Source organism: Galendromus occidentalis, unplaced genomic scaffold, assembly GCF_000255335.2.
Source record: "Galendromus occidentalis unplaced genomic scaffold, Mocc_1.1 scf7180000077511, whole genome shotgun sequence".
Lineage (NCBI taxonomy): Eukaryota > Metazoa > Arthropoda > Arachnida > Mesostigmata > Phytoseiidae > Galendromus > Galendromus occidentalis.
Genome location: NW_003805499.1, coordinates 1049852 through 1073781, shown reverse-complemented (window position 1 = coordinate 1073781; position 23930 = coordinate 1049852). Strand labels below are relative to the sequence as shown.

Below are 23930 nucleotides of genomic sequence, written 5' to 3'. Positions count from 1 at the left end.
GTGGATCGGGAGGAAACATCGTCGCTGCCCGATGGATCCAAGTCATTATTTTCCGATTGATTTCGAGCCGATCAATCTCTAGCTAGCGTCGCTCTCGCGATTTCGGGGTTTCGGCGGATTCTCGGCAGCTTTGTCGCTTTTGATCGACGCTATCATCTCCGACTTGAGCAATGCTTTATTGAGTACTACGACCCGCTGTCACCAGTTGTTAATTCATTCGTAAACATTAAATTATTCAAATTCAGCTCACGGGCGTACTCCCCCATGATACTCATTCCAGTCGGCCGGCACCAACACGACCTTGACTGCTCCCCGTTCGTTTCGTTCTTTCCGCGAAAGATTTCGGAGGAGCGAAAGCTCCCCAATCGACCGATATTATCTGCACAGTCATGTTCTGCGGTAGGAATACTGCTCAGAGAAACCCTAGATCACAAATCATAGAATAGCTAGTTTCGAGAGCCGCTCACGACTTGAGCGGTTTCATTGCAATTTTTCTTCGAAGTATCGACGGCATGGGTCGGGGACCTCGAGCCGGAGAATCTGGGGCAGTGGGTTTCGAGGGACTCGCGGGCGGTTGCGCCGCGACGACAGCCGCTTCTTTACTACTCGAGGCTATCGGAGTATCCAAGCCGTACCTGAAATCGTAAGAATAATGTTCTTCAGGCCTTATCCTTTTAGGCATTCGGTTCGCCCGAGTCTCTGCAGGGTCCATGCGTCAACGCAGCTGAACGTCCCGTGTCGAAAAGCTGAGAGTTGCGGACGGAGATCAACTAACCGTTGCGCATTGGTATCGTAGAAATATTTTATCGCCTGTTCATTTTTCGTCCCGACGAGTCTGCTAACAGCCTTGAAGTCCTTGCCGTACGTCTTAAATGCTTGAATCGTCAACAGTCTGGAAAGAAATCGAAAGTTTTTAGTGTCGTCCCTTGAGGTAACTCGCACCCATCGTCTTCAATTTTGTCTGCGAAATTCCTTAAATCCTACCTGTCCTCCTCGCTCCAGGTTTCCGTAATTTTCCGGGCCTTGCCAATAGCCTTGTTCACGGAATCGACGGATTTGGCAATTTTCTTCATTTCTGCCTCCATTTGTACTGCTTCCGCTTTATTACGATTATAGGCGTTCTTCATCGACGTCAGCTCGTCCTTCAGCTTCTCGAGATCTTCGTCCAAAGTTTCTATTTCGCTGACCGACTGCAGGGGGAGAAAAAGATACTGAGAATGAGTCCGGAATTCATATGGTCGCCGTTCGTTTCGTGCACGAAATGACAGAATAACTCACTTCTTTCGATATGAGTTCTTTCACGTCGTCGCCGAAGTCGGTGCCGGGTCTCTGCTTCTTCATCCCATAGCTCAGTGCGTCCTCCTCCGTTGAAAGCTCGCTCTCGTTTTCTGAGTTCTCCGCCGACGAAACCGATGATACGACCTCTGGAAACACGAGAAAGAGGCGAGCGTATTAAATAACTTAAGCTCCGATCAAACCATCGAGCGACAACGGTGAACCGAAACTTCGATCGGGTGTCCACGGAGGAACTCTATCAGCTCAATACAGTCAGATGTAGTGGTATAGCCTCACCGGTGCTCTTCTTTGTTTTCTGACTACTGCTGTTGGGCATGGGCTTCATAACATCTTCAAACTTAACGATCTTCGAGAGCTTTCCATTTGATATCGCTTTTTCTTTCCGGGTCGCGCTCTCTCTGGGCTTTCTGGTGGGCAACGCCTCGTCGTAGAGGACGATATTGGAATTGGCACTGAATTTCCGGTTGGGCACAACTTTCCGTTTCTCGTTTATGATCCCGAACACTCCCTTCGGAGCGACGATCTGCTTGTTCTTGCTCACAAGGTAATAGCTGCGGAAAATTCAAATTTTATAAACACACCCGATGACTCGTCTTCGAGTTTTTCACGGTATGGGGTCGGATAAACAAGATTGTGTCGACCCCTCTCGGCAAGCGGAACTAACTGTTTGCTCTTCTTGGGCAGAACGTAATCGCGAGCCGGGCTGTGCGTGGAGTAGTAGTGGTCGATGACGTCCAAGAGCCGTTTATTGGGCAGCACGGATAGATACTTGAAGAATTTCGTCTTATACCCTCCAAGATATTTCTTGAATATCCGTTTTTCCTGGTGGCTCCATTCCACGAAATCGTACAGCGGCAATCCATCAGCTTTCGCGTTCCCCTCATGATTCGGTTTCAACAAACCCTGGAATATAGACGATCGCTCGAAAACAGGTCTTCCTCAAGTCTTTGTTCTCTCGTGAGGAAAAGGAATCCCCGAGGAACGAGTAGAGTCACTTACCTGCTCGGGATGATAGATGAGATCGGCTTTTTCATCATAATCGTCGGGTGGCGGCGACCTGCTGAATTCCGTGAGCACAGCTTGGTACTCGTCCCCGACGCGGATCTCGGCGTTGTACTCGTTCGATTGACCCGAGCTGGTACCGGACGACGCCGTCGAGTCCTCTTCCCCGAGCATTACGGCATCTTGATTCCTTGGTAAGCATTGTGAAGCATTCTTCTGTTGCGTCTGAAGAAAGACATTCGGGCTATTTCGAGAATCCTGCCGGAGCCCGAGAGAGGATATCTCAAGCGACAAATGAGGAGGGAGCAACAAAGAACTATCATATTCAACTTACTGTGGAGTCTTCGGAGGCTTCGACTCTGACTTTACGCGGGCGACCTCTTGCACGAGGCGGGTTCGAGCCTGATTTCGTGGGACTAGAAGTGGACTTGGGTTCGTGCTTCGGTTTCCGCGAACCCCCTTCGAACAGGTCAGGTGCTTTTTCCCCTCTGAGTCGCGCTGAGCGGTAATTCACAGGATTCTTCGCCGGGGGAGCTTCGACCTGCGCTTTCTTCGCTGAAGTTTTCCGCCGTTTCGCAGACTGGGACGGTGGTCCAACGGAATTGTCGGCGTCTGCCCGTTTGAGAGCCCTTTCCGCGGCAGCGACACCATCCTTTACGCCCTGGACAAGGTTTTTCAAATTGGCAGACGCGGTCTTCGACGAGTTATAGTTGATAACGAACTTCTTATCCGGGAACTGTTTCTTCAGCTGATCGAGAATGTCTTGAACTGCGGTCGAGGGTGCTGTGATTACCACGTTGCTTTCGCTTTCTACCAGTTTGAAAAGATTCGTTCTCGCGAGCTCATCGGCCTTACTGATTCCCTGCGATGTGCTGACAGACAGAATTTTATACTTGACATCGTTAACTTTGTCCTCGTCCTCTGACCGATTGACCGATTCCACTGATTTAATTTCGCCCTCCAACTTGATTCCCGCTCCCAAGTCGACTGGAGGTCTGGCCGGACTCTCTGAGGTTTCAGGCTGCGGTGGCAGCTGTTTGGACTCGATCGTGATGCTCTCGACGACGGCTTTTGCCTCGGCGTTCTGTTTCAACGTCGTCACCACCGGCTGCGACGACTGCACCAAATTCGAAGTTGGGGCCGGAGTCTCCTGAGGAGGAATCACGGTTTCCTTTTCCGCTTTGAGTGGTGGTGTGATATTTTTTATCACAATCTTGTTCGGCTGGATGGTGCGCACGGTGCTCTTGAAGATAGGCGGTTGCACCGAAGGCAGGGCCGGCACTATCGCGCTCAGGCAGCGCGGACGATCCGCGGCGGTCTGCGGCAGCGGAGCCGCGCATGGACTCGGCGAGGGTTGCGAATTCACCACGATGGGGCTCGGAGTTGAGTTGCCCGCGTTGACGACAACTCCAGGAGGACGTATGTGGATCGGATTCAGGACCGGCGAGGCGACCGCCGCAAGTTGCATGTTCCCAGAAGCGTCGACGAAACTTATCAGATTCGAAGGGAGCGGAGCTCGAGGGATCACCACTCCTGTGACCATGATGGGAGTCGCGAGAACAGGGCCTGACACAGACGTGACTTGGGAGCCGCTGAAAACTTGGGCGGGCATCGTGGTCACAGTCACATTCGACGGAGCGACCGAAGCCGCGGTGCTGTTGATGCTCGTCGTTGAGGGTAGCGGCACCTCGACCCGTAGAGGTGCTGCGGTGACGGATTCTAGGACTGCCGAGGGAAGAGACTCCGTCACGATGTCTGTCTGCGTCTTCGTCTCGAGATCTTCTACTCTGTCTTCTGATATCTCCCGGAGAGCTTCGTCCAGTATATTGACAACAGTAGCCGAGGGCATTTTGTTTTCCGTTTCCGAAAGCTCCTTCTTCTCGGGACGGATCTCATTCTGGACTTCGTTCATCGTCCACTCCATTGAACCACCGTTCTGGAATGCGAATTATGACTTAGAGATTTTGTTGCAATCAAGGGGAAATTGTGCTCGAGGAGGGGGCGGAGGTCAGGAAACTGTGCGCGGCCCGGAACCGCGCATCAGGATTTCTTTCAGATTCGATGCTCGGATCAGTATATTCGTTCCCGTATTCATCGGTACCTCTTAGAGAGAGCGATCGAAGAACAGAACGAGAACGTTGTTGGGCGCCGTCGCCTCTATATGTGAAGATGCAATCATTCCCAAGAGATAAACCTTCTCCGAAATGATTCGATAGCTCTCGAAGCGATCGATCGGTGTCGGGACATCGGTGAGCGACTCTCTTGCATGGATGGGGATGATGTGACATCGAATCAATAAAATGAATGTCGTTTCTTATGAGCCCCCCGCCGAAAGAGTTTCGACGTATTCGAGAAGGAGTTCCTTCCGCGGCTGGGGAGGAGACCGAAAACTTCGCGAAAAATTGAATTATCGAACGGCGTCTCGGGCTGATGATTGTCCGAAACGACACCGACAATGAGAGTACACGCGTAATTTTGGAAGCTTTGTCAGCAGACGCGAAACTCATTGATTTGAAAAATGTCGCATCGTTATATCGTTGAGAGAATGACGGAAATCAGGAGTTCCCGTCTTGTCAGCTGAGACTGTTTTTTTCTAAGTAGATGGCAGAGCTACTGGTTCTGATTCAGAATCGATGCGTGATAGCTTCGGATGATCCCCCATGGAACCCACATGTACTCCATGCGCTTATCGAGACATGGCGTTCGAAAGTCTTAGAAAGTAGAGATGTTTACAGGCAGTCGCGCTCGTAAGGGGAACTCGATGGTCATTACGATCAACGCTGAGCAGCGCCAATAGGGATCCGATGCGTATATGATGTTAGTGAGCGAATAGCATCGTAGGGAGAGTGTACGATATGCCTGACCATCTCGGGCCAGTTGCTTATCGAGATTTGCGTTTCTTCCGCACGGATGTGACTCGGTTCAAAGTTGCAACTGTAACTCACGGTCATCGGGTCCGTTCCGCTCATCAGTCAGATCAAACTCATGACTAACAAGACAGAAAACTTGTCGGAATTATCTCAAAAATGGAACAGATTGGCCGCCATCTTGGTTTAGTGCGGGGCCGTATATTTTAAATATATTTTGAATTTCCCCGGATTTCCGCCTTATTTAAATGTCGGGAGCGACTCCATAAAATGTCTGGCGACTCGATAAATCTCCCTGGCCAAGAACATCAGGAAACACGCTCTGCGAGCTGGGTATGGTCAAATATCGGTGACGACAGTGGACGGTCGACACTGGAAGCCGAAAAACGCTGAATCGAGGCGTAGCTCGTCCCAAGATCGGCGATTAGAACCTCGACAGTCCGGAGACAGAAACCTAAGCTTAATCTTCCGGAAGACTCACCAATTTGGACTGGAATGGGTTTCTTTGCTCAGAGCCCGCCGTTTGTTTGGGAACCCGTGTGGACAGCACTACTGACTGCTCCTTCGAGGCTCGTAGTCTTCCACAAGTCGAAGACAGCGAATTCACCGTTTTTTCTCCCGGAGTTGCGCGATGAAAGTGAGGATCGACGATTTTGGTTCGATTGATGCGAATTGACTTGTTTCTCCCTGCGAACTAACGCTAGAAACGAAGCTTCCAGAGGTGGACTCACGCGCGCCCACCTAAAGACCTCCCGCTGAGAGGACTGCGTGAAAAGCCACTCTCTCTTCAGCCATCGCTGGTGCCAGTGCCGAAACCTCCGCCGCCGCCGCTGCGGGCGCTCTTTCTCCTGAGAGACTCTCCCCGATGATGATGATGTTGATGATGATGATGTCTAAAGGTTTGAGCAGGACCCACCACTGATAAATTCGCGAACGCGACGGAAAATCAATCTCAATCTCCTTTCGGGCAAAGACGGGCCGACCCGGCAGATATTCGTATTTTGTATGGTCGATCGATTTGAAGGGGCGCTTCAGAGTTTGTATCTGAGAGTCTGAGAGTAAGAGCCGCGTCGTCTACTGCTGGTCTGCCCGTCGAGGCGGACGTTCGATCGGTAGTATACATAGACAGACAATATGATATATACAAAGGAAACAGGGTGTTCTTATTGGCGGTGACGGGATGGCAGCCGGCGAGACTGCTCCCCCGAGCTATGTCATTTCGGGAGTCGTTCGAAGGGGGAGCCGAAATCGTCGCTTGGTTCCTCGGAGTCGCATTGACAGTCCGTGATCAGACTCGAGGCAAAGAGGAAACCATCCAACTATGGTCCCGAAGCGGAGAAAATTGCGCTCGGATGAGCTCGGTCTCGAGAGCGATGATGAACGTTAATTATCGCTGTACGAAGTTTCACTCTCATGTATATCAGAGGAAATCGTCATTCCGAATTACAAGGGAGAATTTGAGACTCCTCCCTATATTTCCCGTCCCATGGAAAGCGGGAAAAATTATTCCAGACCGCCATTGAGGGCGATAGGATATTACAACGATATATCTGATCTCTGTATGCTGCGCGTGCTAATGAGTCTGTCGTTTTCCAGTTCCGTCTTCCAGTGGGTCAAAAATGAGTTCTCAAGATCTGAGTGAGATAGGAGGACAACGCTCAGACCGGGTGAGGCGATCATGAATTATGATGATGATGATGATGATTATGCGGATCATTCGGAAACTCGTCGAAAGTTGATATGCGCACCTCTGATGATCGAGGTTTTGAAGGCAGCCTCATTGTCTCTCCAGAGTCCTGACCTTCGCATCGAATGTCATTTTTCTCAGAATCTCTAATTCTATCAGAATCTATTCCGATCATTTGCTGGGAAGTTCCTGCCACTGTCGAGGGCTTCTTCATTCGACACCGAGTTCGGTTCTGATGAACTTGGGATCGCTACATTCGTCGAATAAAACATCGAGATTGGTAATCTTTAACCACTCATGAGCGAAACTCATGAGTCCGTGGAGTAACTGGCGAGGTTTATTCCGCGGTATCCTTTCAGAGGAACAGGAGAATGATCGATAACTACACGGAAGTTTGCAGAAACCTTGGAGGCACTGAGTTGCTTCTCTGTCAAGAGTAAAGCTTTTCGGTGCCCTCCGATTTCGCTGGAACTCTGCACGTGGCGAGATTCGAGAGAGCCGTCGAACGGGGCCTCGTCTTCTAAAATTTGAATGAAAGGTATTGGTGGCGAGAATGAGCCCCGAAGGAAAACACAGAATTTCTGATCCAACGCCTCTTCATCGAAGTCTCTAGCTATAATTGGTGTGCTTCTACGGCGTAAGTTTTTTTTCTTCCTGCTCTCACACAGCGGCGGGGTAGGATACCAGCGGGAGTGCCATGGCTCCCTCGAAGAGCAATCTCGACTTACTCTACTCCTCGATTGGGAAGCTCAATTTTGCAACAGAAAATATTCGCTGGCCTCGGGAGTTCGGTTGCGTCACAGTAGCGCATGCGACGCACCCGCTAGCCACTCGGCTACCACGCGGGTTGATTACGGCGTACCTAGAGTTGGTAGTCTACGATCCATGCATCGATGCAACTTCTCTTCGGGAGCGGCTGCGAAGTTCCGCGCTTCTGAGCGACCATTGTGCAGTGAAATACTGAGCTTGGTCCCGGTAATATTCTCGAAATGATCTCGCTGTTCCTGTGGAAATAACGCAAGGCTGAGTCCAGGCTCCTTGAGAAAAATGAGAGTCGCTGGTCGCTTCTCGAAGATAAGAGCCGTGTCGATCTGAGATGTAAGGTATGGATCGACTCATGAACTTACGAATTGGAAGGAGCGCAGCAAATCGCAAAATATTCCATAAAGCCCTTCTTTCTATACTCGAACGAAGCGAGATGCAGTGGAATCATATTCAGACTCTCCGGAGAGCTCTTACGGAGGATCCGTCGTTCGAGATCCTGGTGTGTTCCCTCGTGTGAGCCTGGTGTGTTGCTCCGTGTGACTCCAGTGAGATCTCCCTGGGTCCCAATGATCAAGGAACCAGACTTGGAAAATGATAAAAGAAGCCGCCCTATACCAGTCAAAGTTTCAGCAAAGATCATCAGCACCATTGTGTCCATTTCCTCGACAGATTCCATCTTTGGAAAATTGAATTTCACCCGCGTACTCCTTGAACGCTCTCCCCATAGACTCAGCGCTTCAGCATGCGTACGATTGTAAGCCTTGGAGCCGTTGAGTCTCGCTAAGAATTGGGAACGATTTCAAAACCACGCCGGGATGAGCTAAATGTGCAGATCAGAGAAGACTTGGGAGAGCTGACACAAGAGACGACATGGACCGGGTCGAAAACCTTGACCCACCTGGTGGAACACAGGGAATGGAGAATGACATGAGAACGAGAACGTGATTGGTGGGATCGGGAAGCTCGCAGTGAATCTAGTTGGTCACAAGGCAATCCTTCTTAAGGCAATCAATCCTTCGAGAGCCCTCTCTTGGAACGGGCCCGAAGAACAGTTTTTCTCTTCTTCGATCTCCAACGGCTCAATTTTCTGTGGAGCCTCCTACAGCGCAGACGTGGGCAACCGTCGATTCGCTGAGACATTTTAGAGGGTCCTCCGAGGAACTTTCCGGGATTCGCCGCTGAATTTCCTGCATGACCGCTTCGAAGCTTAGCATCAACATATTCTACAGATGCTAAAAAAACTTTCGTAACGAAAAGACCGAATGTTGAACTCTTCGGAGCGAAACCTTTGGAATTTCGAATGTGTTATCGACATCCATTCGAGGGGATACGGTCCAAAGCAATCGATTCGCAGTCGGAGCTCCTCGACTGGGTGATAGATTTCGACTGGAGTCTTCCAACCTGGAAGTTCCATTCTGCCGCGGTTCTCCATTCTATCGTCCGAGAATCACGCAGTCCGATCTCGAACCGAGCGGGAGACAGCGGAAAATGTTATTTTTTCCGGACACTCTCGGTTCTCCGAGTTCGAGACAATGAGCCGAACCCACGAGCGTGGAACTGTGATCGTGCTTCTACAGGGCTGCGCCCGTGGTTCTCTGGGCACGGTTTTTACTCGACGAATTCTGCTCCCCCCTTTTTTGCATAGGTTTCCGTGATCAATATCTGGCGACGCCGACCCGGTGAGTATCTCCAACGCCCTCAGTAATTGCAAGTATTTCTTGTATATACACAGAATCGAATAAATGCGTCGGAATCGTCTTTTGCCGCGGGTATGAAACTTCGGCCTGAACTGACTTCCGCGAGGAGGGGGCCGATTACGGAAGCTGTGTCGTAGACGGAAAACATAAGCACGCGTCGGATGCGGACTTGGACTTCGCCCGGCGGGGGGCGTTGGCTTCTACCTATTAAGAGAAAACTCGTACAAGGACCGGTACAGTCTCCCTCGACCCATGAGTATTTAGTCCATGATCGGATCATCCATACATTCAAACGTCGCGACGTTCGAAACATGATCACTGCAAGTCTCTTGTGCGAATCTTCCGGTAGACAGGCTCCGCTCGTCCTTCTCTCGTTCTCCATAAGACTTCCCGGAGGGGCTTCTATTTGAGAATGTCTCTAGAAATTATGAGTCGCATGATTTCGTTCGTTCCCTCGATGATGGGATGAGCTCGGCAGTCCCGGAAATACTGCTGCACAGGGAATTCGTTTATGAATCCGTATCCACCCATCAACTGCATGGCCTGATCCGTGATCTGTAACGGAGACGACTCTTCTTCGTGCCCACAATATTTCTCTCTTCTTTCTATTCACATCAATGGATTGTCGAAGGATTCGCAAGTCACGTCTTCCAGAAGTTCCTCTTCAGACTCACTTGGAAGCAGGTTTCGGTTGCGAAGTATTTAGCCATCGAACACATCTGGGTTGCGTTTTCTCGATTCTCCTGAGAAGTTCTCGCCGCTTGCCTCACCATGAGCCTTGCGGCTTGTAGCTTGGTCGCCATTTCCGCCAAGCGGAATTGATTGAACTAAAAGATTGAATCATGGCAGACTGGCAGTCGGTATTCTCAGAAATAATGTATATTCTATTCCGACGGATGAGATCCATTATCGTTTTGATCTTGATCAGGCTCCGAATCAGCCAGCGAATCCCTCGTGATCCCGGTACCCACCCACCTGGAAATCCGCTATCGGCTTCCCGAATTGCTTACGATCCTTCATGTAGTGGGCGACGAACTCGATGCTGGCAGCAGCTGCTCCGACCGAGCAGGCGCCGATATTCACCCGTCCGTTGTTGAGTCCTGGGAAATGAGACGTCGCGGGTCATTCTGTCTCGTTTTGTGCCTCTCCTCAGGAAAATCTCCAGCTCTGCGGGATTCCTCCCCGCAGAAGCGTCCTGTGCGCGAAATGGGATGGCGCGGGGAAGCGAGACCTTTCATGGCTATGTTGAACCCTTGTCCTTCTTCGCCCAATCGATTGCTCACGGGAACTTTGCAATCCTCGAAGATCACAGCTCTCGTCGGATGAGTATTCCAGCCGAGTTTGTTCTCGTTTTTGCCGAACGAAAGGCCCGGAGAGTTTTTCTCGATTACGAGACATGTTATCCCTGGGAAAAACCATCGTACTGTCATCGGGCGAGAGCCTAAGCGGGGATCTTTCGGGACTAGGAATTCAGAGGGTCCGACCTTTTGGTCCAGCTGCTCCCGTGCGGACCATGCAGACATATAAATCGCTTTCGCCGGCTCCGGATATGAATGCTTTGCTCCCGTTGATCACGTAATAATCCCCGTTCTTCACCGCTCTGGTTGATAGAGCCGCGGAGTCGCTTCCGCTGCCCGGCTCGGTGAGACAGTACGAGCTGCAGAATTCCATGGAAGCCAATTTCGAAATCCTGTGGAGGGGTAATCGACCATTGCATGCACAATGTTGGAGGTTTACCGCTTGATCGCATCAACTCACGACAAGATGCCCATCAGAATGAGGGGAGAATGGCGGAGGGCGCTCACCACTTGGCTCGTTGCTCTGTGCTTCCGAACGAGTCTATCATCCATGTTGCCATGTTGTGGATACTCAGATATGCGGCGGTCGAAGTGCAACCCCTGGCGAGGGCCTCAAAAATAATCGCGGAGTCCAAACTCTCCAGTCCACTACCACCGAATTCGTCACGCACCCTGATCGCCCCGAAACCCAGCGCGGCTGCCTTCTGGAGGGCTTCCCGCGGGAAAATATGCTGTCGGGAAGGAAACACGATGAGCGTGAGAACTGTTCGACGCGCTCTTCTTTGACTCTCTCAGACGCAATTGCCGAATGCATGGATACCTCTCTGTCCCAAACTTTCATGTTCGGCAGGAACTCTTTCTCCGCGAAACTCTTGGCGATTGTTTGCATTTGCAACTGTTCTTCGTTGAGACCCATCGTGTCTGGAAAGTAAAGCAGACTCCGAGAGACGATTCAGTGAAGACTCGCGGTGACAGTGTTCTGTATGGTGAAATATTCAAGAAGCCTATCTCTATGCTCTCATTCGAATCGATCAACAAAAACTAACCGTCGAGAGAAAGTTTCGATGAGTGCCTCACGAGCGACACGCTGCGACCCAATATCCGAGGACATCGCGCTAAAATCGTCATCTGGAAGCGAGTTTCGGAAAAAGCTGACTGAGTCTTATAGCTGGAGTTCACAGGGCCCTTCCTGCAGTCGTGTTTATCCGCTTCACTCTTGTCGGATGTCTATTGAACGACATCATTCTCCCTTGATCATGGGGCGGTCTCGGCACTACTGCGGGTCAAACCCCGAAGTTATCGTACTCAGATTGATTACTAAATGCACCGTCAGTATCATTGCTCTCTACTCCCATGAATCGATTTTCGAACTAACTCGGGCACCGATGATCTTGCGGAGTCGGACGCGAGGGGAGATCGAGATTTCGAGAATAAAATTTTCATACGAACGTACATCTGTAGCGAAGGCTCACGGGCGCCGCAGAAAACTACCGAATTAGGTATGGACGTAGACAAGAGCGTGCTCCACCACCGCTTGTGTAGCGGAGTTGTTGATAACGGGCCGCCAGAGGTCGCTCCCAGAGGATATCTGTGTCTCCGCGCCTGACTACCTGTCTTCCCTCGCACACGAATCGCTCCCATCCAGGGGAACCGTCTTTCCATTGATGCCGACGTCATCAAAGATGAACCTCTCTGTACACACAGAATCCGAAAGTTCCTCCCCATCATCATCCCTCGAGGTTGGGTGGATCCGCCGGTCTGGATACTTTTTGGACCCCTGATACCACGCATTTGTCATTCTATATTCGCAGTGTTTCGAGATATATCCGTAATTGAACTCCACGGAGAGGCAGTCCTCGTTCCCCCTCGGGTACCTGGTCTGGATAGCGCTAGAACGATAATTTCGGAAGCCCAACCATGAACCCTTTGTCGATATGACTCTGACAGGTCCGAGACAGAACTCTAGTACATCATGCTCCTTCCACAACTGTGAGCTGCGATCAAAGAGTAGGCAGGGGGTCCACTTCCGTTTGAAATCGTCCCACAAAAATTTCATGTTTTATTTACAGCATTGGAAACAAATATAAGACTCCGCTCATTTCCTGCGAAGATTAAACGCTCACTGACTGCTTTGTCTCGAAGGTTCAGGTGTCCTTGGCGTCCTCGATGCCTCGGGGTGAGATAGCGAACTGGGCTTCGCTTTCAGGTAAGCAAGGACTATCGTAGATTTTACAAACGCGGTTGTCCCCCCGACCTTTTTTGAGGTACAGCCTTGTCGTCGATGCGTGGGCCATGATATTCCCACCAACTGGCCGGCGCGGATCCTGGAGATGGGGAACGACGCTGTTGAGCAACAAATCAGAGTGGTCTGTCTCCGATGACCTCACTCACTCAATGAACTAGAGAGCTCACCTGGAACAAGCTGGCTCCGTCAACTTGAGCCATGACCTGGTTGGTGATGACGACCGCAACGCCGAATTCGTCGGCCAATCGGCCGAGCATGCGGAGGAATTTCGCCATATGCATCTGTCTAGCGCTGAGTTCGCTGCGACCACTATAATCGCTTCTGTACAGGGCGGTTGCGGAATCCACGATGAGCAGCGCGTACCTGTGAGGATGGATCCTTCCTCGGTCACCAGAGAATTACCCACATCGTATTTTACGGATCGGTGAAGATCGTAAATCTGATCGAAAATCGCTGACAGAACGACGGAAGCGCATCGCGGCGGTCAGACGTATGTACGTACCTATTCTCGGACATCAATGCACCCGCTTCCATCAGAAGCTGTGTTTGGTGATCTGTATTGTAGGCTTTGGCGCAGGATACGTTGTCTAGAACTTGCTCTCCTTCCAGACCGTATCGTTCCGCAACGGCGAGCAAGCGTTCGGGTCTGAACTCTCCCTCGGTATCGATGTACAGTGCCTTGCCCTCGGCGCCGTTGTTGTCAATCGGTAGTTGACAAGTCACGGCCAGCTGGTGGCACAGCTGAGTTTTGCCGGTACGGAACTCGCCGAAAAGTTCGGTTACGCTTCCCGTCTCGATTCCTCCTCCCAGGAGTTTATCCAGTTCGGCACTGCCCGTGGTTATGTAGATGATTTCGGATCGCTGCTTATGTATTTCCGTGGCTGAGGTGAATCCCATAGGGACCAATTTCGCGGCCAGGTTCATAAGCTTGTCTGCCTTCGCCTCGCTGATCCCTTTGATCTGGAACAGGAGGAAAGCATTTGAATTGAGTGGAGCCCTGGTTCCCTGAGGGTCTCAGGCTTCGGGAGCTCGATCCGAAATTTCATTGTATCAACATGAGTTTCCGATCAAAGCAGCGTAGAGTTCGCTCAAGAATTATGTGGGATCATTCCCTGTGGAAAATATCTCCGGAGTCTGACGAGTTATAATATCTCGTGGTCATAATCTGAAACTTGACACCTAGAATAGCTGTGTTGTAAGCTCTCATCAGGATGTAAAGGATATTCGATATATGATTATCGGAAATTGCGATGCTGCTCAATCCCTCAAATGTGTGGCCTATATCTGAAGGTTCTAGGGACTCGCGAGCTGCGTCCACCAGTCAGACAGGATTCGCCTCATTTTCTGCTTCGCATCGCTCGAGAGGAGTAGAATCCGGTGTCCCAGGGAATGCTCGATTCTAGGAACGGGGGCGATAAGACCTCACTTCCGAACCCAAGCCTCGGACCTGCTTGACTGAATTGATAGATTGGGGCGGCTCGGATTTCGTTAGCCAGGAGACCTGAGAGCACGGTAGACAACTAGGTACTCTACAATGATCACAACTCGCATGGTTGGAGCAGCGATAGACAACGATTCGACAGAAACTTCCCCTCGTGGGGGCTACCGAAGTGTCTCGTGCGACTCCCTTTTCGGAAAACGATCATCATGACGCCAGGCGCGCTGAATTAATTTTCTCATAAGGGGTACCGATTCCTCCACACTTTAGCGCTAGATAGGCATGAATTCCAATGCTCGTCATGCTCGAATCAAATGCGAGTCGGGCCTTCTGTAAGCTGCCGGTGGTCTAGTTATGGATCCCTAATTCGTCAGAATCGATCGAGCATTCTTCTTACAGCTAAAAGTTGTTTTTTGGTCGTGTAGGCCACCGCGGGTACGGTATGCAATCCGGCTTCTCTGAGTTTCTGGAGATCGCCAGCTGTGACACCGTTCCCTTCGAGTTGCTGGAGTTTGAGGACATTCTCTTCTTCGTCCTGATCCTGTTGCTGTAAGGGCTCGATAGCCACTTCCTTCCGACGCTCGCGTTGCGCCATGTCACCAGATTTCACAAGATACTTGCTGAAAATCACAGAAAAACGCGATTCCGTAGCTTCTCAACCGCCTACAGCACAGCGCAGGCCGCTGACATGTTTTGGCGCGTTCTCGTGCCCCATCAGGGGAGGGTGAGTGAAATAAGAGATAGATACCCTCTCTCCACGCCTTGCGTCTTCGACATCATATGCTCGAGAGGAGCGCGCGAGGAACTCCGATCGTGAGCATTGAGCGAGATGCGAATTAAGCGAATATCTGTACGCTCCGAGATTCTCACAGTGGAACATGATTTCACTAGCTCAGCTCGCACGCGGGCACCGCTGGAGTATCGCTCGTCATTGGTCGCGTGCTACAGTGCGATCCCGTGGTGAAGCAGACGACATGATTCCTATCGAATGAGACATGACTTCCGACTCGCGGGTTTCTCAGGGTAGACCCCGGCAGCCAGCCCGCAGGATGCTCCTCGAGTGGGTCGACCGTAACTGCTTGGTCGCGGCTCCATGCAGGAGTTTCCCCTCGACATCAGATACGATTGCACTAGATGCGGAAGAACTTGAGAGCCCCAGACCGCGCGAGCTCGTCGCTCAATAAAATTAGTGATTCCCGTGTTTTTCCCACAAGTTTGGGGATCGACCCGTGCGAGCGAGGGAAGAGCAATTCTGACCGATCAATCGCAGCAAGCCGCAGAATGCTCGGGATCTTGACATATTGACGTTCGGACCCAGTGTCACCCTCAGCGGTGTCTGTCTTTCGTCATTCGTCTCCAATTCGAGACCCGAGCTTGAAACTCATGCACGGGGCAAGTCGTCTCCAAGAAGTATTCCAATTCAATGAGGTAGTGAAGTCTGGAAGCGTGGGGACTCAGCCCCCCCCCCCCTCCGCTATCTGGAGGAGCGAACGGCGCGAGTCGGCTTCAAAGAAGTTCTACTAAAGATATCTCTCTTTTCGGGAAGAGTTGAGGGCTAGCTTCGGAGCTTTCCAGTGAAGCACCTCATCGGAGATATACAGAATCAATGCTGTTTCCGCAGCTCGCTCATCGAGGGGAACCGTTGAACACCAGTCCCCAGACGGGCGGAACTCCCGGACGCGGCCAACCACAAAGGTGTCGAAGTTCCGGAGATGAACGTGCTAGGAGAAAATCAGGAGCCATGATCCACTGTGTTCCCAGCTATTCCGACAAAGAAAGCTTCCCAAGAATCGAACGGCATTCCCAGCCGAAGAAAAACGACGTTCATCAACAGTGAATAAATATGGTTTTCCTATTTCATTTATCGTCATTTCCTGTTTGGGTCTGTTCATCTGCCCCTTCGTTCGTTTCTGCCCGCGGTCATGTTGATGTTCTTTCTCTTCATACGATCTTGTTATCTACGCTCTGGCGGGAGCGGCCGTTCGCGTGTCGGGTGACCAGGCAGAGCTGGCGGTTGATGGCCGGCGGGCGGGCATACGTACAAATCGACATCATTTACAAGACACAACGATGCCAGTCGAAGAGGGGGAATTGATTCGGGGTTTTGTTACTTTTGAGATCCGGTGCAACACTCGAAAATGTCACAGCTTTGATGAAGCTGGCGTCGTCCCTGATGAGTTCTTAGCCGTCTCAGGGTCAGAGCCTATCGGTACGCATCCGAGCCCACTTGAATCCTTGGAAACAGTTGCAGGTAGGGAAGAAGCGTTCTTGTTGACCTCTGAGTTGGTCCGCCTGCGCCGATTGACGAGGAGTCTGTCCACATTTGCTAGGGGCTTCTCCACGAAGATATACAATATCGCGGCCAGGATGAAACTCTGCATCAGGGTTCCGAGCACTCCTTGGGACTGCAAGACGGATTATATTCCAGGGTAGGACTCATCGGGGAATTTTTTTTCCTAATAAGAATAATGAGAATTTTTTTTTCTATTCTTCCCCCATGAAGGACCACTGCAACAGACAGCCAATCCTGCAAAGGCCTTCACTGACCAACGTGACGAAGTTGTACTGGAGCGAGGCGTTTTTGAGATTGGCGTAACCGAGAGATCCGAGCGGGAAGTGTATGAGGTAGACACCGTAGCTCAATTTCCCCAAAGCAAACATCACGGGATGAGATAGGAAACGCCGGAGTGGTTCTGAAATTAGAAACTCCTGACCGAGAGCTGCTACCTTTGGGGCGACGCCGCGGAGCGATCTCTCGATGCTTTGTCTCTGCGAGGGGGTTTCTCGTGGAACTCACCAGCGAAGTATAGGGTACATGCGGTCACGATCCAGAGATACATGAGTGCGTGGAGTGGTCGTGAAACTCCCGCGTAGATGGACATACCAATCTGGACAGGAACAATGGAATAATTTTAGAAAAGAAAAACGGTAGAGAGAGAGAGCCGCCGGGAGAACGGAGAACCCGAAATTATTTCACAGAGACGCTTGACCGCGCCGGCATTTGTCTGTGTGTCCTCGATATACTCACTCCGGCAGGTGAAAAAACTTGAATCGACGAGTAGGTGATGAGGTACGTCTGGATTAGGAAGAGCGTCCCCGACAGAATCCATAGGAGGCTTTTTGCGAACTGCGGAGAAATCAAACTCGTTCGGCTCATCGACACTCTTGAAAATATGGAGTCGGGAACTGAGATTTCTCCCATGAGCTCTGAATCAAGTTGGAGCCCGGTCAAATCGAGCCTCTACCGTTGTAAAGTTGGGGGGACGGTCCTGCAGAGTTTCCACAAGTACCGCACATAACATGCCCATCACATAGGCAGCGACTTGCGTATACGGTCGCGTGTAGAGATCCAAAGCCTTACCGGCTGCCAGGTACCGTCTGTTTGGAATGAACAAGGTGAGAGCTCACTCACAAAACACCCGAGTCGCGGTGAGGGCTTTCCGGAATAGTCGCTACGCCAAGGAACCCTTGATCATGCGTTCTGTGACGTGTTGCGACGACTCTCGGTCGCGATCAAAGGTCCGGGTACACCGAGTTTAATTACTTGAGGCAAGCGGGTTTGTGCGGGAAACACATATGTATGTTTACACTCACTTTCCCTCGAGATCAGCTCGAGCCACGACTCCCGAGGCACCTTCACGGAAGGTTTCTATACCGACGAAAACGGATGTCAAGCTCACGACTAGAAGACAAGTGATGAGGGCATATCGGGGGGATCTGGCCATCATTCCGGAAAAAAAAACGGGACGTATGAGACTCCTAATGCGCTGAGATATCTGACGACCGGGGAGAAATTTCGAGCATAAACGGTCTCACTCACCTTCTATAGAACACGGATAAAGCGACGACCAATGGATATATCTTCAAGTCGGTCGATATATACCACAAATGTGTTAGACATTGCTCCCGGAAAATATCGATGTAATTATTCGATAGGCAGGGCAAGAGATACCACTCTCTGGAGCAGGAGCCGATGTTGTTGAAATAGAAGCCTTCTCGAGGGCTCGCGGTCCGGCTCATCTGGGGAGGGGGCACATTTTCGCAAAGAGAAATTTTTTTTTGCGCATGCGATTCCCCTGACGAAGCGATCTGTGACCGAAAATCCCGAAGGCCCCGAATTTCGAATGTGTCGCCCCGAAACTGACCAGAGGGTAGAGAAGAGTTGTCAGTAGCACAACGAGAGCCGGAATCACCAGCTTGAAGTAGCGTCTTGCGAAGCAAGTCAAGACATATCTGAATGGTTGTTTCGTGGAGAAGCGCTCCGTTCCATGATGCACCAAGTATCCGCTACCATGGGGGAAGAGGGAACATAGAGGAAGTTTAGAAACGACTTTTTGATCCCAATGGAGGAGCCGATATCTCTAGTGGAAAGTCGAAACAGACCTAATGAAGAAAAAGCCCACCACCGCGAGGTTGATATTACTGAACAGCTGGAACCAGAGCGAACGACTCACGACCATGAAGAAATCCCCGGGATTTTCTAGGAATTGAAATATTTAGCGTGCTTTGAATAAACGGATGGCTTCCTTCCAGCGGAGAATTCATTCCGTTTCTATTGCAACGGCTCCGAGTAATATATTCAAGTTTATCGGAAGCGCGGCACTCACGGGTGAATTCCGGCGACGGAAATATGATGAGATGACCGGCGGAAATCCAGAGACACAAAAGAAGTTTCAGTCCATTGAAGAAGCCCGTCCGATGTTGGGGATCGCCGCCGTCTAGGAGACTTGTCCAATTTTTCGACAGACCGAAGCAGCGTATGAATCTTCCTGCAAACACAGCGGCACGAGTCACATTCTCGCTCCTTTCTTTGTTGATCTCCGAGTCTTTGTTGGTGTTCACTCCCGAATTCGACTCGAGAAATCTATATACTTTGTCGAACGCACTTGAAATTCACAGGCACAATGGGGGAGTAGGGAGAAAGCAAAGCCATACAGCGAAGATGTATGTTACCGTGCACCCTCTCCCCTTTCGCCTGCACCCGGAACTCGCATTCAAGTCCTAATCTTTTGACGAGAATCTCCGTACATCGAGAGACCCGGAAGGAATACCGACGCTCTCTTTCGGGGTGGGGAAGCGGAGATTCGCGCCATTCAACAAGATCCGTGATACCGGAGGGGAGGCCCCCAGTCGGAATTTGGATGATGAGAACTACCCAAAATTCTGTTATAATCAAAGTCTGCGTACCAGGGAAAGATTTTCCGAAGATGGAGCTATTCAGTTCGATGATTGTCCCGGCCAGACACAAGATGAGGATGCAGCCGAAGAAAGCCCTTGAAGAGGTAGTGAAGTCATACGAAATTGCGATGTGAAACTATAGGTCTGTTTATGTAGGACATGAATACTCCGCGAAACAGTCGCTCCAACTCACATTGTCAGAATTTGCTGGGTTTCGAATGACGGTGGATCACCATTCTGGCAGGAGCTCACCTCCGCTTGGAGTCCATACATGTCGGAGACTGGATAAAAGGCGTTCATGGGTGAGACGCTGACGTCCATTTTCATTCGAAAATCATGGCACGAAAATCACGGCTCTCGTGTCGTCCTACTCACTGGTGTTCAAAGCGATCTGAACGTCCTGCTCGGAACAGTCGCGAGGCACGCACAATGAAGCGACGAGTCCCGTGTAAATACCCTTGATCACATCAGGTACGGCTTGTACGTTGAGGCCGGAGGTTTTCTGTAAGTAGGCAGAACGTTCTCCGCTCGAATCGACGTTCCAATACCTTCCCGGCATCTACGACTCCCAGAGGGTCCCACTCCTCGAAAACGTCTTCAAACGAATATAATTTACCGTTAGAGGAAGAGACACCCACGTGAATTTCGGAAGTAAGGCGTTCGTAGAAAGTGTCGTTCTTGCTGAAGGCCAATTTCACCTTGCAGTAGTGTGCTTCTTGATCGTCGGGCCCATCCTCATCTGTAAAGGGAGACGAATGAAGCAGGATCGCAGTCGAAAAGTCTGCCCCTCGTCATCGCCCCGTTTTTCTGACGGGATCTACATGAATAGATGACAGTACCTCTTAGCTCGGGATGCCGCAAGCACTGCTCGATGCTGCCATGGGCTTGCGTTTGTCCGAGGAAAATGTTCTCCGGTATGAAACCGTTTGAGACCAACACTGAAACATGAGCTCACTAAGTTCTCGTTGATGGGAATAAGAAACGGTCGAAGGAGAGCATGCCGGACGGAATCGGGGACCACCGCGGGCTGCCGAGGGGGGATACTTACTCCTAGTGGCCCACATTTTGCCGCTCCTGAGAGCTCGGCCAGTTCTCAAGAGTGCCGTGGTGCACTCCGTTGAGAGGTCTTCGTTGAATATCAGAGCTTCGCCTGCAAAAAAAAACCGAACATGCCTTTCATTTTGCGAAAAATAAACAAATTGCCCTGAATATCTCTAGAGCTCTACCTCCCCACGCGGCTCATGCTTCACTGAGTTTTACAATCGGGGAGGTCGGCTCGAGCGGGGGATAATTCGTTGAGGCGAATCCGGGCGGTCTCACCTATCGGTAGCAGGACTTTTTGAGCTGGACTGAGTAGTGCTTTGAAGTCCTCCTTGAAATCCCTTCTCGCCTGGGATACCTTGCATTCTGCGAGATCATGGTATAACGACAGCTGGACAAGGAGGAAGATGAAGACGATCAGCTTCATTCGGAACGCCCAGCCGAATGGAAAACTCTGAAACCGAAAAAATCACATAAAATATCCATCGAATCCTACAAGGGTATCCCTCGATTGGCTCAGGAAGCTCTCGGAAATTCCCAGGCCCGTCCCACGTTTCATCCGTCGCTCAGCTGTCCCTTTAATTTCGCGAGTTATGTTACCCATCAGTGCAACAACCACAGTAACGGATCGTCGGCGTCGTGTCTGTCAGTATCAGGCTTTCGGGGTGCGCCGGTTCCTCGCTGTCCATCCACCTAACGGAGCTCCGTTTGATTGCGGAACATTGCTCACGCACCGTTAGGCTGCTGGACCACAGCGACGACATTTCGTCGACGGGCAGACGCGACATGCAACGGGAAAGTGGTCAACGATGACTTCTCGAGTATCAGATCGATCACGAGGAGTTCTGTTCATTCGTCCCGCTGTCTCGCACGATCGATTAGCATTCGTTCCCGAGACGATAATTGAGTGCAAGCGAAAGAAAACAAATGAAAGCGAAAATCCAAATAGATTTGTTCGCGGCAGCCAGCTCCGACGAGACTTGTGCAGCTCGACAATGCCGTGGCATGTCGCGTGACTCCGTTTTCCGTCAGCGCACTGAAGCAGGCGAATAAAACGCCGCGGGACAGGATTCTCCATGAAATTCTGGTAATTCGCAGCTGAATGAAGACGGTGTAAACCCAGACGACGACCGATGAGTCTTTGTTGTCAAGGTGAATGAAGCCGGCATTGTCGACCGCGCTGAGAAGTACCGCAAACAGCGCACCACCGTGAGAGTCATTCATTTTGACATAATCATTTCTGCCGCAGTGTGATTGGCAGTCATTGGCCTTCGGTAGTGCTCCATTGAAGAAAATTCCGATGACCATTGCGTAAAATCGCGTTACTTCTGTTGAACGGAACCTTATCCCTAGCTGGGGAAAGGATCGTGACCTTACCGTCGAAAGTGATCGGTATTTTCTGTTTGTTGCTTCGTCGCCGCGAGTCTCTCAAATTTTGTCACCGATCCGTTTGATCGATCGATATAATTGGGCTGTAGAATGGATACAATCGTGCGAGATCGAGGGGCGGTGTCGGAAGCCGAAGCTCCCATCAGTTGAACGGGCGTCCATCCTTCCAGCGGAGACATCCGTCCCCTCGCGAAAGAAAAATCTCCAGGATGCCATTCCCCGCAACGACGGGATCCGAGGATAGCTTTCACGATTTCGTTCGTTTCCGAAAAGCCCGGAACGAGCGGTGGTCGAAGTTCCGGTAGCGGCACGATCGACTCCGCCATAGGCAACAACGGTGGTATTGTGGAGAGATTTTTTAATTGAACGACGCCAACAACATTAAGAACGGATTGAAGCTGGAACGAGTCTCCGATGAACTATTCACACGTTTATACCTACTTACGAAACTTTGATTGCGTCACAAACGGCGCCAACTTACATAGAAATCACACGCGTACTATCCCCAGCAGACGTCTGCCTGGTGCAGCGTCTGACATGCGAGCGAAAGCCTTCGAGGAGCTCTTCATTCGATCCGATCTGCAGCTTCGTTCGCGCTTCAAGATCTTGCACACCACATGTCTGCGCCGATGCGGAGAAAGTACCGTTTCTGAATGTTTCCCTCTTTACCTCCCTCTTCGGTCTCTCCCAGAAAATACACGAATGTCACTTCCGGATTCGAGTGACAGGAAAGGTCGAGTCCGAGAGCGGATGGTTTCCTGATATGGTGACATCCAGACGGCGCGGCGTCAGCGAGGCGTCAGGCAGTTATGGCTCTTTATCGAGTCGGAGCCTCGGAGGGGACGCGATGTGCCAATCGAATTTCCCTGCCGCTCCAATCAATCGATCGATCGATTTTCCGAATATGAATCGATCAATCAGATATCATGAATTCACGAATAATTCATGATTCCCGGGAGAGTAGTTTTGAGCGGGTACCGGTCGGCAGCCGGATCTGAGCTAGCTCACTCAGACTGGATCCTCTGAATCAGGCACTCGCCCTCATGGAGCTGAATCTGAACCATTGATCGCGACAGCAATCTGAACCATTCATCGCGACACCGATCCGTGCTGGAATCAGTGCGAGTGACTCCCGTCCATACAGCTCCCGATTCTTCATCTTCGTCCACCGTCGTCTCTGAGCACGCCCCAAATCGGCCGTCAGACTCAAGTCTTCCGAGTAGACACCGGACGACCACTCGCTTTTCCGAAGCTCATTAGGCGAGAGCGACATTTGTAAACAAAAAAACTGACTCACCATTTTCATGGATCATGTACTTCTACTGCTACTGGGACTACACTGCCGGTCTTTCGGACGTTGAGCCGAAGCAAATCCGCACCTTTCCTGCTGAACCGCGGCTGATGCCCCTTGCCAAAGCCGCCCGCAGCACGCACCCTCTCTCTGTCTAGAAGCTGTGTGGAAGACGTGGTTGACGTCGTCGCTGCTGTTGTCGACGTTGCCGGCACACGATGGATGTCTTCGACTTGTCGCGACAAAGTGTTATGCGGATGTTCGTAGTCTGCACACACATACGATTCCTTCACTAATATATATATTTTCCGGGCTGGACCACACAGCCGAGCTTCAACGTCGCGGGTATCAACGATTAGGTACCGCTCTGATTAGGTGTCAATGTTCCCGCGAGAAAATTTCGGAAAGACATTCTGTGAGGGCTTTCCGAAAGGGAATCCCGAGAGGGAATTCCGAGAGGATATCTCGTTCGGAATTTCGACCGCCAGCGAAAGTCGAACCCACGCCACCCCCTGCGCGAGCGGCGTCGTTGTGACTCTTCATGGAGGGAATTCCCTACGAAAAGAGCGACTCAGCTCGGGAAAAGATAGTCGAGGTAGCCTTTCGACCACCCGTCCTCAGTCGAGTTCTCGCTCTCGAAAGTCGCCAAGATGTCTGCCCCGGAGGGTTGCCTGGTAGCCGGCAAGTCTTCGATCAGTCAACTCATCAGAATTGATTCTTGAATTGAAGGATTGAG

General features: G+C 51.0%; 4 protein-coding genes across 4 annotated transcripts; all 4 read right to left on the bottom strand.

Annotated features, from left to right (window-relative positions):
* Positions 1 to 463: 463 nt before the first annotated feature.
* Positions 464 to 4210, bottom strand: LOC108864720 (uncharacterized). Its single transcript, XM_029112498.1, has 8 exons — positions 2633 to 4210; positions 2296 to 2523; positions 1961 to 2199; positions 1579 to 1847; positions 1279 to 1424; positions 985 to 1190; positions 776 to 892; positions 464 to 635 (listed from the first exon to the last, which is right to left on the bottom strand). The coding sequence occupies exons 1-8, from the start codon at positions 4208 to 4210 to the stop codon at positions 464 to 466; spliced, it is 2955 nt and encodes a 984-aa protein (XP_028968331.1).
* A 5338-nt stretch (positions 4211 to 9548) lies between these two features.
* LOC100902035 (isobutyryl-CoA dehydrogenase, mitochondrial) lies at positions 9549 to 12155 on the bottom strand. The gene is made up of 9 exons (XM_003746954.2): positions 12066 to 12155; positions 11659 to 11740; positions 11433 to 11533; positions 11120 to 11343; positions 10799 to 11004; positions 10546 to 10719; positions 10290 to 10414; positions 9989 to 10141; positions 9549 to 9869 (listed from the first exon to the last, which is right to left on the bottom strand). Exons 2-9 carry the CDS (start codon positions 11738 to 11740, stop codon positions 9717 to 9719), a joined length of 1218 nt encoding a protein of 405 aa, XP_003747002.1. The 5' UTR covers positions 12066 to 12155; the 3' UTR covers positions 9549 to 9716.
* Positions 12156 to 12636: 481 nt separating this feature from the next.
* On the bottom strand, positions 12637 to 14983 carry spn-A (RAD51 recombinase homolog spn-A). Its single transcript, XM_003746953.1, has 4 exons — positions 14693 to 14983; positions 13360 to 13817; positions 13025 to 13220; positions 12637 to 12936 (listed from the first exon to the last, which is right to left on the bottom strand). Exons 1-4 carry the CDS (start codon positions 14888 to 14890, stop codon positions 12757 to 12759), a joined length of 1032 nt encoding a protein of 343 aa, XP_003747001.1. The 5' UTR covers positions 14891 to 14983; the 3' UTR covers positions 12637 to 12756.
* Positions 14984 to 16129: 1146 nt separating this feature from the next.
* On the bottom strand, positions 16130 to 23280 carry LOC100898862 (O-acyltransferase like protein). The gene is made up of 18 exons (XM_003747014.2): positions 23201 to 23280; positions 20794 to 20968; positions 20522 to 20623; positions 20313 to 20411; positions 20112 to 20212; positions 19849 to 19975; positions 19667 to 19754; positions 19483 to 19568; positions 18903 to 19064; positions 18679 to 18775; positions 18441 to 18582; positions 18116 to 18315; positions 17890 to 18012; positions 17541 to 17673; positions 17324 to 17422; positions 17093 to 17183; positions 16843 to 16988; positions 16130 to 16700 (listed from the first exon to the last, which is right to left on the bottom strand). Exons 1-18 carry the CDS (start codon positions 23207 to 23209, stop codon positions 16437 to 16439), a joined length of 2244 nt encoding a protein of 747 aa, XP_003747062.1. The 5' UTR covers positions 23210 to 23280; the 3' UTR covers positions 16130 to 16436.
* Between the last annotated feature and the right edge of the window lie 650 nt (positions 23281 to 23930).

Bases quoted from the DNA above. Each gene is read 5' to 3' on its own strand.
- LOC108864720 (XM_029112498.1), bottom strand. From the start codon at position 4,210: ATGAACGAAGTCCAGAATGAGATCCGTCCCGAGAAGAAGGAGCTTTCG. The intron at 1,425-1,578 runs GCACCGGTGAGG...TCGTGTTTCCAG, and splicing joins TAGTCAGAAAACAAAGAAGA to AGGTCGTATCATCGGTTTCG. The intron at 1,191-1,278 runs GTGAGTTATTCT...CTCCCCCTGCAG, and splicing joins AAGAACTCATATCGAAAGAA to TCGGTCAGCGAAATAGAAAC.
- LOC100902035 (XM_003746954.2), bottom strand. From the start codon at position 11,740: ATGACGATTTTAGCGCGATGTCCTCGGATATTGGGTCGCAGCGTGTCG. The intron at 10,720-10,798 runs GTCGGACCCTCT...GGTTTTTCCCAG, and splicing joins GGGAGCAGCTGGACCAAAAG to GGATAACATGTCTCGTAATC. The intron at 10,415-10,545 runs GTCTCGCTTCCC...CTCATTTCCCAG, and splicing joins GTTCAACATAGCCATGAAAG to GACTCAACAACGGACGGGTG.
- spn-A (XM_003746953.1), bottom strand. From the start codon at position 14,890: ATGGCGCAACGCGAGCGTCGGAAGGAAGTGGCTATCGAGCCCTTACAG. The intron at 13,818-14,692 runs GTAAGAAGAATG...CTCCTGTTCCAG, and splicing joins CCAAAAAACAACTTTTAGCT to ATCAAAGGGATCAGCGAGGC. The intron at 13,221-13,359 runs GTACGTACATAC...CCATCCTCACAG, and splicing joins GCATTGATGTCCGAGAATAG to GTACGCGCTGCTCATCGTGG.
- LOC100898862 (XM_003747014.2), bottom strand. The intron at 20,624-20,793 runs GTGAGACCGCCC...TTTTTTTTGCAG, and splicing joins AAAAGTCCTGCTACCGATAG to GCGAAGCTCTGATATTCAAC. The intron at 17,184-17,323 runs GTGAGTATATCG...GTTCCTGTCCAG, and splicing joins AAGTTTTTTCACCTGCCGGA to ATTGGTATGTCCATCTACGC.